This window comes from Engystomops pustulosus, chromosome 5, assembly GCF_040894005.1.
Source record: "Engystomops pustulosus chromosome 5, aEngPut4.maternal, whole genome shotgun sequence".
NCBI classification, from domain to species: domain Eukaryota; kingdom Metazoa; phylum Chordata; class Amphibia; order Anura; family Leptodactylidae; genus Engystomops; species Engystomops pustulosus.
In genome coordinates, this window is record NC_092415.1 from 18765369 (window position 1) to 18779881 (window position 14513).

Here is a 14513-nt window from a genome sequence, read left to right on the forward strand (position 1 = left end):
TGACAGGGCTTTTTTTACTATGAGAAGTGTCAATCTGTGGAATAGCCTGCCTCAGGCGCTGGTCACAGCAGGGACAGCGGAGAGCTTCAAGAAGGGTTTAGATGCCTTTTTACACCTAAATAACATTGATGCCTATGTTATATAGAATTGTTTCCCCTAAATCCCTTCCTCATCCAATCCCTTCCCTTCCTTGGTTGAACTTGATGGACAAGTGTCTTTTTTCAACCGTATAAACTATGATACTATGTTCTTTTAATCAGTTGGATTCCAGCTCTTTTATAGGGTTTGTAGATAGTTCAGAACTTATCCTCTATCCACAGGATAGGTGATAACAAGGTGATCGGAGAGGGTCCACCGATCACAAGAACAATACCCCTTAATCTGGAGAACAGGAGTCCCATACTCAACAATGGGTCGAGAATTCGCCCCTGCTGCTCCATTCACTGACAATGTGAGGGTCGGAGATAGCCTATCCTCTGGATCACGGGGGTCCCATTTTCGTGATCAGTGGGACCCCCAACAGTCAGACCCTCACCACTCACCCTATTATCCCCTATTCTAACTTATAAACTCTGAACAAACCCTTTAAGGTGATCTAAGAGGCTTCCAGCGTGTTTAACACAATCTAGGGATAGGCATCAATTGAACAACCCCTTTAAATCTCTCCGTTTCTTCTCTCCCGATGCTGCATCTCCCCGGTGCGGCGCTCATCGTCGCGCTCTTGTCATCGTTGAACTCTGATTGAAGTTGTTAGCGTCACCAGGCGCTCCTCTACGAGACACCTCTCTTTGGGACGAGGGTTACATCCTTAACATGTTTAGTACCTTGTTAATTGTTCGGCTTTGTCAGATACGTTAGATCGCAACGTCTTGATGTCTGCGGTGTAAAATTAATTAAAACGTGCAAAAATGCTTTGTCTTAATTGTCAGCTTTAATTTGATCTCCATCCAGCGCGCCGATTTTTACTTATAATTACGTGGGTGTCAGGGAAAAGCTTGTCATTATGCGAGGGAGAGAGAGAGAGAGGAAAATCTGAAATATTCCGGGTTTTTTTTTCCCTCTCTGATGATTTATAGTCACAGCATGAAAATCTTTCCTGCTCCTCTTAATATAATAATTTCATCTTATGAGGCCAATGAGGCTATGATGGCATTTCTCCTAAGCCATAATGATTGCGAGCCTGAACCATTTTTAGGTATTTAATGATGAGATGAGAAGAACTGAGGATCAGCCAGACTCTTCATATCCCAAAACGAGCATTAAAAATGGAAAAATTACTCGACTTGGCAAAGCCGTTTTTTTAACCTTTTTGTTGGTTTTTTTCCCCCCTTCCGTCAATATATCTTCTGTTGCTATAGAGATGGCGAGACTGATACATGTACTATTAAAAAGGTTTAATCAGATGGATAATTAGCATTTGACCCTACATGATAGGTCTATGGAGTATATGGCTAATTCCAGGATCGGTAATAATAATGAAGATTATGATGTATCTCTAGAGCAGTTACCGTATTTTTTTGGACTATAAGGTGCACAAAAAATCCTTTGATTTTCTCAGAAATCAAAGGTGCGCCTTATAGTCCAGTGCGCCTTATATAAGAACCTTACTTACAGACAACAGCTGCCTTGTACTGTGCACAGGTCTGCCACCTGCTGGTCATTCATCCTTATAATCAGGAGCGCCTTATAGTCCAGTGACCTTATATATGAACCTAGACATTTTAGCAGGCATTTATTGATGGTGCGCCTTATACTCAGGTGCGCCTTATAGTCCGAAAAATACTGTACTGTGGAGTGAAGGGATATAGGGATATTGCCTACCACATGCAGAATTGGAAGTGATCGTAGAAAAATCTTTGATACACACTACCGGGTAAAGGTTTTAGGTTTAGATGCTGCAAAGTAAGAATTCTTTCACAAATAGAAAGTGTTTCGAATTTATTTCCATCAACTAAAGCCCATCAATATTTGGTGAGAACCTCCACTAACTTCAAAATAGTATTAGTTCTTCTAGGTATGTTTTTCTAAGGAACTCGGCATGGAGGTTGTTCCCAACATCTTGGAAAACTCAGAAAAGAACTTGGATGTGGATGTGGATGTAGGAACTTGATGGGAAGGTTGTTGTAGACATCTTGGAGAACTAGGCACATATGTTCTTTGAATATGGGAACTTGGCAGGGAGCTTGTTCCAGACATCCTAGGGAACTAGAAACTAGAATTTGGCACACAGGATAGTAGTCTTTACTTGTGAAGTTTTGGTATAATTTTGACTTTCATCAGATTGATGATAACTGGAAGTAGCAAAGGATTAGACTAGAGTATACAATCCCAGATGTGGTGAGCACTAAGCCATATATCTAGCCACCATGAAGAAAATAGTCCTGAAATCTTGGAGAACTAAGCACAGATCATCTGTGAATATAGGAATTTGGCAGCAAGGTTGTCCCAGACATCTTAGAGAACTAAAAGCAGGTCATCTGTGGATATGAACTCATACTGGGGTTGTTCTAGACAACTTGCATAGCTAAGCACGGATCTTATGTAGCTGCAGGAACTTTACAGGGGTATTGTTCCAGATATCTTGGAGAACTAAGCACAGATCATCTGTGGATGTAGGAACTTTGGTTATATTCCAGGATTGCGCACTGTGGCCATGTCCTTACATTGCTGTGCTCTTACCACTCAGCAGATAGTGTTGAGTATTGTCCCTGGAGTATGTGTGTGTTGCTGATAGTAGTAAAAATGTGATAAATTGATTAATATTCCAGAATTTTAGATTCTCCAAGTGTACTGGGGAGGGGGGTGTCCACTCTTGTGCTTGAAGATCTCTGCATCGATAAACTCTATAGCTCCTTCCTTTGGCCGCAACTGCAAGCCACTGAAGATGTGTCCTCACACTGCTGTGTGCTCTGTGCTCTTTGCTGACAGTCTTGGCTATTGTCCCTGTGTAGTCATGACTTTGTGTACACTGTTAGTAGCAGCAGGACTGTGAAAAATGAACTTATATTCCAGGATTCTAACTGGACTTGTTGCACTCCAGTGTGAGATCTCATGATACAGCACAGCCCCTTACCCTATTTCTCTGAGTAACCACTGTAGCAGGCTTCTGTTTAGATATTACAGCAGAGGACAGTGGCAGTTTGAATGCAGAGAACAAAGAAAATAACAGTGTTCTAGTCCAGCTACAATCCTGAAATATGCATTTTTTAATTTTCCACAGTCCTGTTGCTACTAACAACACAGAGGTATTTCCGGGACAATACCTAACATTGTCTGCAGCTTTGTAGGGTCAAAACTGCTGGTAGGCTCCCCTCAATTACATGCATGGGATGCAGATTTTTGTCATATTTGATGCTGATTTCAGCGCAAACATTGGTCCAAAGAGTGACTAATATACTGAATAATATAGTCTGCTACTCATAAGATTTCCTAAATATGGCATCTCAATCCGTTTCTTCTTGACCTTGTTAGCGTCCGGACTGATTTTGGGAGTAGATGTTACCAAACTGTTACTGTGAATTTGCCTCAACTTCCAAGTAGAATAAGCCTTAAATGTCCATTTTTTTGTCTCGTTTACAGCCTCGACTGAAAGTTCTCCGTAACCTGATAGCGACAGGCCACCGGTCCGATCCATCCTCCTGAAAAAGAATCTCAAGCTTCCAAGACTGTAGAAGAATGTATCTAAAAGACGTCATCGAGCCAACGAGAAGGAACCGGCAGCATGTCATTAAGTGTGTGATTCATGGCTGCCGGTACCCGTGCGGCTCAGCGCTCTCCGCCTGTTATTATGTTCTCCTGCCATGTGTTTCAGCCGCACGTACGGGATCGTTTGCTGGGAATTCACTGTGCGTAACCACCATGGCTCAACAAAGGCTCAGCCATCACAATAGACGGCGCTTTTTCACACGGCACCTATCAAATTCCTCCCCTATTAAATACATTGAGTTCCCTTTTCTTCCTCAATGCCTTAATCACTTCCATCCGACATTATTACAGGATCAGAATGGAAATGTTACACCGAGTTCCGAAGAAGGCGGCGAAACAGCGAAGGAAACAATGTCTCACCGCCCTCCTGTCTCCGACCTCTATAGGGCAATCACCTTGTATTATCGACTCATCAGGGTATGTTCAATGAGCACCTACTGAATCTAATCTGGATTCACTCTGTTTAGTGCATGATACAATTGTACCGCTTCATTCCTTAAAGGGTTCGGTCACTAAGAGATGTATATTCTGTATTATTATGGAACAGGGAAGTGATGGTCAAGATGTAAGACCCCATTTAATGGCTTTATTTAAAGGGCATCTACCACCAGGATGAAGGACTGTATGCAAATGAGCCTGAGAGGCTCCAGGCTGTATTGGTGTTTATGGAGCCTTTAGCCCATCAGCTCATTTGCATACAGTCGTTCATCATGTTGGTAGATGCCCTTTAAAGTAATCAATGAGGGGTAACTTTGGCCCCCGCTGCAGGTGAATAAAATCCACTTTGGAAGCCGTTTGCCCTACGTCCCTTATAACGTAGAGGTTATTCCTATTGTAACTGAACGCTACACCTTTGGTTATGGCGTAACCACCCACACCAATCAGTCACAGTGCCAGAAGAAGTTGGGTCAGTTTCCCCTTAGCTTCAGGTCCAATTGAAAGCAAGATGAGCTGTAGCTGTAGTTACAACTTCCAGCCACTGTAAGGACATGGAGCTAACAGCTTCCTGTTTTACACTGAGCTCAACAGCTGATTGCTCTTATAGCTGTATATATGTGCCCCCCACAATTAATTGATAATCCATTCCTCTGGAGACAGGTCATTAGTATGAGTTCCTGGAAAACCCCTATAATGTGTTTATTATGAACTCTTACAGACCGGTGCCAACTGTGCGTTCAGCACTTTGCACAATTTCCTAATGGCCGAGTTTTATCAGATACCTGTTAAATCATTCAAGACACTTAAATCTCCCAGACAGGAAGAGGAAGTTACATCTAGCCCCCTCTGATTGGCTGCTCACATCCAACTTCCTGCCCACTAGAGAGACAGGAAGTGTAACACTTTATGGCAAGTTGGGAACTTAAAAGGATTAATAACATATACATTAAATAGGTTGTCATGATCAAATTAGTGGAGGGTCCAACACCCAGTACCCCCAGAAGAGGGAACTCAGGTGTCTACTGTGTTATTTACTAAGTCTGCAGTGAGCTCCCCCTGGTGGTGACAGAACATATATTTTAAATTTCAATTTCAGTCCATATTTTTCCTACTAACCCAAGGTCGAACCCTTTGAGTACATAATTATTTTACTGGTCAGCCCCTTTAAAGAATACCTATGTATCTTTAAAGGTAGGTTCCTAGTAATGTTCTAAACCCTAATATATCTTGATCTAATCCTATAATACTTTCTAAGATAAACTACAGTTTATCTAACTGATATGCTAATTTTCAGCAGCAGCTACTGGGATGTAGTCTCTCCGGGCAGTGATCCCTCCTACCTGCACCTCCTCTGCACGCTCCTCATACGTCTACCTCACTGCACAACACAAGATCAACACACTCTTCCCCTGCTACTCAACCAACTACCGGTTGTTCCAATCAAACTACTAGATTCCTTCCCTGCCATATGAGCCATGATCACTCGAATAGACAGGTCACTGCTTTGCGCAAAATCAGTACACTCCTCTTCCGCTGCACAGTTGTCTTCTTATGAGCACTCACAACCAGACTTCACCATATAAATTAGTTTCTGAGCTATTGGAACAAATCAATGTTCTGCCGTTCTTTAACGCAGTCTTCAATTTATGAATTTACAAATAATTAGTGTAACTATGAATGTGAGTCCCTGTAGGATACGTCATCCCGTTCTTCCCCCTCCCTCTTGGAAGTTGGAGGTGGAGTTAACAATGGAAGAAGTCAGTGATTGGCTGCTGCTGTGCAGTGATGTTCCTGTCCTTATATGGAGAGTGACATCACTAGGGTCCTCCCACAGTGTACCCTCAGTGGAGGCCGGGGATGGATGTAATACTGTTGCATCCGTTCCCCCATTTCCTCCATTGGCCTCCGTTGAATGTAAACATTATTCCGCAGTTTAATGTGTCTTTCCATCCTGTGATTTGCAGACTATACAACATAAACTGTGCAGACTGAGGCAAAAAAGATGCCCCCACCTGGAGCATGTGGATACATCCAGAGTATACACCAGTAGTATACATAAAAACAGCTATGAATGTCGCCTTACATGCAAAAATATGACAATAAATTTTGTCTATTTTGACTAATAGTAAAAATACTTGAGCCTTGAAGTGTCTGAAAACTTAAGGAGAGGCCTGTGATTGTTGTTTCTACGCAGCGGCACCGCTGGATCCCGTAGAGCTGGGGGCGGCGTCCATCACGCTGATTTCACATTCATTCTGAGTCTATTTACATTCCGGCAGAAATCGATAATGCTTCTAAACAGATTATATTCGGGCAGGATAAAGCACTGGCGTAGAAACCAATTTCCTTCATCAAAGGCAGGAGGAGAAAGCGCTCTGTAGTCTGCTGGACGTTCCAGTAGCTGCTATTAGTGAAACCATATATCACAACAGTTTTATTAATGCCTTTTCATTAAAGCTTCCCAGATGATGCGCCACATTCATTACCTCGTGGCGGCTTTTATTATGAACTCTCACAGACCGGTGCCAACCGTGCGTTCAGCACTTTGCTAATACCAGCGCAATTTCCTAATGGTCGCGTTTTATCAGATACCTGATAAATCATTCAAGACTGAAACATCCCAGACAGGAAGAGGAAGTTACATCCAACCCCTTCTGATTGGCTGCCTGATCTAACTTCCTGTCCACTAAGGAGACAGGAAGTGTAGCACTTTATGGCAGGTTGGGAACTTAAAAGGGTTGATAACATATACATTGAATAGGTCATCATGATCAAATTAGTGGAGGGTCCAACACTCGGTAACCCCCACAAATCAGCTGATATGCAGAGAATAGAGAAGAAAGCAGACAAACCCGTTCTGTAGTGGTCAGTGTAGTGGGGGGTCCTAATCTGTAAGACAACCCCCTATACCAGTGATGGCGAACCTTTTAGAGCCTCAGTGCCCAAACTTCCACCAAAAGCCACTTATTTATTGCAAAGTGCCAGCACAGCAATTTAAGCAGTAATTTATTTTTCTTTGTTAATTGACAACTTTCAATCCTTCAGCCTCCCAAGGACACCAACCCAGTTGAAAGGAGGAGGGCAAATTCACCTATCATTGTAGGAAGATTGTGCAGGCAGAATCTTTGAGTTTTGTCTGGTGAACTTCATTCTGGGGTGATGGCCTGGGTGCCCACAGAAAGGGCTCAGAGTGCCGCCTCTGGCACCCGTGCCATAGGTTCGCCACCACTGCCCTATACTAACACGTATCCGTTATAATATAGGCAGTCCCCGGGTTACATACAAGATAGGTTCCATAGGTTTGTTCTTAAGTTGAATTTGTACGTAAGTTGAAATTGTAAATTTTATAATTGTAGATTTGAACAAAATAATTTTTTGCCCCAGTGACAATTGGAGTTTCAAAACTTTTTGCTGTAATTGGACCAAGGATTATCAATAAAGCTTCATTACAGACACCTTACAGCTGATCATTGCAGTTTTTAGCGACCAGGCTCTTTTTCATTTTTTGCTCCCCACCTTCAATAATCCACACCTTCTTTATTTGGGCATGTAAGAAGCTGTGTGAGGACTTGTTTTTTGTGTATCAAATTGCACTTCGTAGTGACGGTATTTAATATTCTATGCCATGTACTGGAAGCGGGAAAAAATTCCAAATGCAGTGAAATTGGTGAAAAAATACATTTGCAACGTTTTCTTGTGGGCTTGGATTTTACAGATTTCACTGTGCGCCAAATTTATATAGGTTTTATAAAGTTTTCATATATTAACAAAAATTAAAACCTCTTGTCCAAAAAAAATTCTTCATTTTGCCATCTTCTGGCGCTAATAACTTTTTTCATACTCTAGTGTACGGAGCTGTGTGTGGTGTTATTTTTTACGACTTTTGATGTTGTTTTCAATGCTACAAAATTAAGGACTTTTATTCACTTTTTTTATATTTTTCAAAATTGCAAAATAGTGGAATTTTCGACTTTAGGCTCTATATATTCCTTTAAGCGGTTAAACGCCCTGAACAACAATATATTTCATAGGTTGGACAATTTAGGATGCAGCGATACCTAACATGTTTGGGATTTTTACTGTTTATTTATATCAGTTCTAAGGAAAGGTTGTTTTTATTTACATTTTTACTAAAGTATGGAAGGTTATGGGTATTTACCACATTATTTATTACACTGTGTAAATCGCACATTGTAATGAATGAGTTAAAATCAGACAGCTTTGGGTCACAGAGGGCGGAGATCGAATCCAAGATGGTGGCGCCCATGCGGGATTTAAATGCTTGCGGCAGCTTTGCATGAGGCATTTACATTGTTAACATCCGCGATCGGTGTCAGCACCGTCCGCGGGTGTTACAGGTGGGTGTTTGCTGCAATATGCAGCAAACACCCACCCAGTACAAAGAGGGCTCAGCCCGTGAGCCCTCTCCATACAGCAGGAGCCGACGTGTGACGTAAAGATACGTCACACATCGGTAAGGGGTTAAGGCTCCAGATTCAATATTGACTGTAGCCCCTGTTGTTACCCCCTTGAAGCAGACATTCAAGAAACTTTGCATAAATCAATAGTTCAGTGCTTCTGTATAAAGAATATGACTCCCTCTGGCCGTTGTATGTGTTCTAATCTGTATTTTCTAGCCCCAATCATCTCGTCATCTCTAAAACCTCAGTGAGGTTCTGTCTGTCTTGTTAGCAAGAAAGAATTCAACAGAGATTTTGGGGTAAAAAATGGATTAGGAGGGAATGAGGGAGGATGATAAGAGCCAAAGTAAGAGGAGGAAGAAGCCCTTTCCTCTGATAAATAAAAATTGAATTAATGATTGACATTGCAGCCACATTGTGCCCCCCAGATTTCTATGAAAGTTGGGAACCATAGAGCATGATTTTTGTAAGATGACTTACAGGGGACTCTTTAATCATCCAACCACTAAAACCCTGCTGAGCTGAGAAAAATTCCATGTTTTTTTTCTTCTTCTCAGAACTCGCTTCTTTTTTACAAGCCATTTTGCACAATGTGAAGCTGTGAATGTTTAGTGTCTGCCGTACCTGCTGTTTACTGGTAATTATGACAGGTTCTTCATTGGAAGGTTGTTAATTTACTAGGAGCGCACACAAACAACCTCGACGAAAACGTGTCAACGTCTACTGCAGACAATAACGGCGTGAAAGCTCGTGTTATCGGCCAAGTGTTCACACCCCTGGTGTCAGGAAATTTTAAAAATAATCATCAAACAACATGTGGAGGTCAGACCCTACAACAAGTGCCAGTCCCATTAAATTCCTTTGATTTGCCGATGGCTCTAGGTGATAGCAGCTCCCTGGACAGGAGACTCTAACCTCTTCAGTAATCTACCATACTTACAGTAGTCTGTCCAGGGTGCCAAAGTAATGAGCGGATGGAATCACCTTAGATATTGGGGGCAACTTATAAGTGTGAAGTGCCGGTCACATGTCCATGCACAGATTTTGGAAACATGTTTTCTTCTTTTCTTCCTTATATAAAAAGGATCAAAGTAGTCGCTGTATAACCTCATCCCGAGAATTTCTCTTTGCTCTGTTCCTCATAATGTCCGGTTCCCTTCCATTCTGCACTCCCTGATTCTCTGCCCTTCCTCGTTCTTTGTATTCCTGGTTTTACAAAATCCTTGGTTCTCTGCACTTCCCGGTTCTCTGTACTCCTCGATTTTGCAGTTCCTGGTTCTCTGCACTCCCTGGTTCTGTACTTTCTGGTTCGCTGTACTTTTGGTTTTCCGCACACTTCCTGGTTCTGGACTTTCTAGTTCTCTGCACTTCCTGGTTCTGCACTTTGTGGTTCACTGTACAACAGGTTTTCCACACACTTCATGGTTCTGCACTTCCTGGTTCTCTGTACTTCCAGGTTCTGCACTTCCTGGTTCACTGTACTCCTGGTTTTCCACACACTCCATGGTTCTGCACTTCCTGGTTCTCTGTACTTCCTGGTTCTGCACTTCCTGGTTCACTGTACTCCTGGTTTTCCACACACTCCATGGTTCTGCACTTCCTGGTTCTGCACTCTCTGGTTTTCTGCTATTTCCGGTTCTCTGCACTTCCTAGTTCTCTGAACTCCAGAATTCCCCATAGTTCCGTACCATTGCCCAGTTCTCTGCAATCCATGGTTCAGGACAAATGTAAATGTGCCAGGTATATAGATGACCCTTGTTGTAAAGCTTTTTGGTCTTCCAGTGCAGTCTTCCATATACAGAATACAGGTGTAGATAATTCAATTAGTACAAGATATTCAGCATTCACCGACTATTATTGCAATAGATTATCATATTTGATGAATAGAGACGCAGCTTCCATGATCTCCCATCAAGGTACACACTAAAGGAGGAAGGAGGGGGCACCACTTCTGCAACCATTGTGTTTGCTTACTTTTTACATACATGTAATATTGGCTGACATGACATGCCTCGAAGAACAACTAGTGCAGATCAGTGTGGAGGTTGTGGACACCGTCTTGCTCCATGCATGTTAGTGTAATACAGTCCATACAAGGCCTGGGCCAGCATCCAACATACCAAGCAAGTGCCTGGGCCCTCCGCTGCCGCAGGGCCCTCGGCCCACTCGGCCGCTGGAAAAAAATTGCTGGCCATGAAACCTGCCACTTTTGCCCGTTTGCCCGGCTCCCGAAAACTGCCCGGCTTGCTGCAGCATGTTTCCATATAGCACGGGCCATGTATAACCCAGGTCTGCTGTACCCCATAGTCCCATATTGTACATTTCTGAAGCCTGACCCCCTTCCGTTCCTTACACAGGACTAATGACACTCCCTCTCTGCTTTAACTTATAGGGGTTGTTTCCTTTCAGCAAATAATTTATATTGTTTATGTAATAAAAAGTTATACGATTTCCCAATATACTTTATATATCAATTCCTCACTGTGTTCTAGATCTCTGCTTGCTGTCATTCTATAGAAATCTTCTCTATTTAATTCCAGTGGATAGAAATCTGTCCCTTGTCTTGTGATGGACACGCAGGTGCATGAGCCATTATTACCATAGAATGTAATCAGAGCCGATACAGAAAGTATATTGGAAAATTGTATAACTTTCCTTTACACAAGCAATATCAATTATTTGCTGAAAGTGGACGACCCCTTTAAGGAAGCAATCCTATATGTCTCTGGTTTCTGTATTTTTAATATCGCCATATGAGTTCTCAGCAAGGGGGGCCAATAAGGCTCTAAATAGCAAAGCAGTTAATTTTGTGCCACTTTGTTCAATCCTGGTGGGATGGAGCAGTAAATATGTAATGCTACCTTCTGAATAGTGCTTCATCATTGCTGCATGAAAGTTGGTCATGATTAAACTGAACCTGTCACCAGGAATGTCATTTTTAGCTGGTGCTATGCTGATTTTAAACATGCCTTTGTCAGCATCCTTTCAATACTTTATAAAAAAAATTTTCACATTACCTTGCTCCCTGCCAGCAGAGTGTGGTGAGTCCTATTGGTGGGTGGGCAGCTGCAGCCTGTGTCTTCTCTCTTATGCATTTTCTCTACTATACACCATCCCCCTCCCTCCCCTCTTTGCTCAATGCACATGACAGGAAGTAGGGGAAGGAAATTGGGTGAGGGTGGAGGAGAGGAGACTAAGAGGTTCACTTTAAGGGCTGTGTGACAGGCATGTGTGTAGCCCGTGTAAATGTGCTGTATGGTGGTCCAATCCCAAGGGCTGCACACAGAGCAGAGGATGGGAGTCCCTACATTATATAGAAATATAATGCAAGGATTTTCCTTCTGCCAGACGAACAGCCACGCCGCAACTGTAATAGAACCGTTCCTGGCCGAGGGAACGTCCTTTCGTTATATTTCTAAATAATGTATGCGCTCCCGTCCTCTGCTCTGTGTGCAGCCATGGGATTGGGTCACTGTACGGCCCGAGGTGTTTTCCCCCCATGAAAAGCGTTGTTTTTATGTACTCTGGACACACATCATTGCTGCATCTGAAGCTGGTTATACAGGTGAAGCTGCAGTAAGGCGCAATACAGGGACTTTCTTTTAATGTTTTGCATTACAATTTCCTATTATTATAGTTTCTAGAACAGATAAGATGGATTTAGGGGTCATTGAATATAGTCCCGCCAATGTTTGTTTAGAAGTTCCAATTGACTACAATCTTTTATATTTTATATAGTTTTGCATTATATTTTAGTGATTGTAATAGTTTCTAAAATAAAAAAAGACTATGATGGATTATGTGGCCTAATCTGACAAAATAAAGAGTCCCATCAAGATTTGCTTAGAAGTTCCTATGGACATGCCATAAAAATCTTTTGTGTATGGTCATAGACATGGTTCATTTATTATTGGTGCATAATAATTTTCTGTTCTATCATAAAGTCTGTATAGCAAAAATCATCAATTTATATTTAAATATGTATGGACTTCTGTCACTTGAATCAATAAGGTACTGTGAGCTTTTATGTAAATGGAACAAAGTTGCAGCAAGGTGCATGAATGGGTTTTTCTTTCATACTATTTGCTTTGAAGTTGTGTATTCAATATTTTTGATTGTTTTAGTATATAAAAATATTGAAATAGCTTATGTGATCTCATATCATCGAAATAAATATCCACTAAAACTTTCTGTTAAAGTCCTGTTAAAGATATCACCACCATTTCTTTGTCTAAGGACATGGTACAGATTTATTTTTGGTCATTTATATACTTTTGTAGTATCTGTACAACAGTATCCAATTAGTTTATATCAAGAATAACATCACTTTATATTAAAAAAAAGGTTTTATGAAAATGAAAAAGTTGCAGTAAGGTGCATATAGTGAATGTTTTTTCTGCTGTATGCTTTGAATTTTTTAGTTCTATTGTTCTTATAGTTAGAGATATGATGGATTATGCAGCCAAATATGATTGAATATGATCTCTCCAACTTTTCTTAGAAGTTCCCATGGATATTCCATAAAAGTCTTCTGTCTGGGATCACAGAAAAGGTCCATAATCATTCTGTGCTATTATAATATCTGTACAACAATCATCCCTTAATATGTATCAGGATTTCTGTCACTTGAATTAATAAAGTTCTGTGAGCTTTTATAAAAATGACTCAAAGTTGCAGTAAGGCGCATGGCAGGGATCTTTTTATGCTTTAAAGTGTAACAAGATATTTTTGTGAATGTTATAGTTTCTATAAAAGGTGTGATGGATTATGCGGCCATCAGATGAATGGAATCTACTAGTTTATATATAAATCTCGCTTATCACTGGCTGTATATCTTCTATATTTTCCAGCATTACAATGGACAAAAATGATATTTAACACAAATGTTATGATTATGTTTTGTGAAATAAAAGAAATTGCTACAAACTGAAGAATTTTAGTCTTTATTCATGAGGTGTAGTTTGAAGATTCTTGTCTGTGAGAGAACAGACTGCACTGGTTTTGATAAACGAGGGCCAGTTTGTTCTTGAAGACTAGGGATGAGCAGGCAAATTAAAATTTCGGATCCAGCCAAGTTCCCTGAGGAGGTCATTGGGGAGCAACAATCCTCGATCACGTCATTGGTGGATCGTCTTTGAGAGGTATGTAATCCAGTTTATTCTTCAAGACTAATAATGAACTTATCCGTTAAAATTCTGATTCTACCGAGTTCGGCCGATCCCGACTTTCAAAAACTTGTCCAGGTTTGAGTGCTGTTTAACCGGCAAAGTCGTTTTTCAGAGGGTTTTTGCCCCCGATAACGTCATTGGCAACTATTCTCCCCAAAATTGTGGTGCCCTGTACTAGCAGCAGGTGAGCGCCAGCATGCCGCCGCGGCAATTTGCAGTCCACTGGGGGCTTTGCAATCAGCGTTTAAAGAATAACAGGAAGTTGGGTTGAGCGGAACTTAGAACCGCCCCAAACTTCTAATAAACTTTGCTATTTGAGTCTGCTCAACAAGACTAATGTATCTTGGAGGTCCAAATCTTAGCACTGCTTTCTCAAATATTTGATCTACCCCCTCAAATACATATCTTGTTAGTAATGTGCAATAAAAAAGTAGATATGTAACGTTAACCTTTGAGCGTCACTGAAGACCCTAAAATGTGGGTGACCCAACGGGCACTGGGCCGCGCATCAGGTCTGCCACTTAGGTACCAGGGAAAACCAGCTGCCCCCACACCAAAAGGTCGGACCCCGATGGGAGGATGTTGCACATACAAATACCCCAGAAGGTTCCTCTATGTATCAGCCACAGAACCGATAGCTTAAGATGTAGGACACTTCACTTACAAGGACACATATATTTCATTGATCTGTGAATAGGGAACTGACCGATTCCCTTTAAAGTACAGATGCATCTACAGAGGTAGCTATTCCTTCCAACCCCCCACCCATCATACACATACA

At 41.5% G+C, this 14513-nt stretch overlaps 1 protein-coding gene across 1 annotated transcript in view; it reads left to right on the forward strand.

Annotated features, from left to right (window-relative positions):
* SAMD12 (sterile alpha motif domain containing 12) overlaps positions 1 to 13481 on the forward strand; it is a 365638-nt gene extending 352157 nt beyond the window's left edge. The window contains exon 5 of the mRNA XM_072151282.1: positions 3580 to 13481. Within this exon, the coding sequence (XP_072007383.1) occupies positions 3580 to 3602 (23 nt within the window). The 3' untranslated portion in view covers positions 3603 to 13481. The remainder of the gene's footprint in view (positions 1 to 3579) is intronic.
* The last annotated feature ends 1032 nt before the right edge of the window (positions 13482 to 14513 follow it).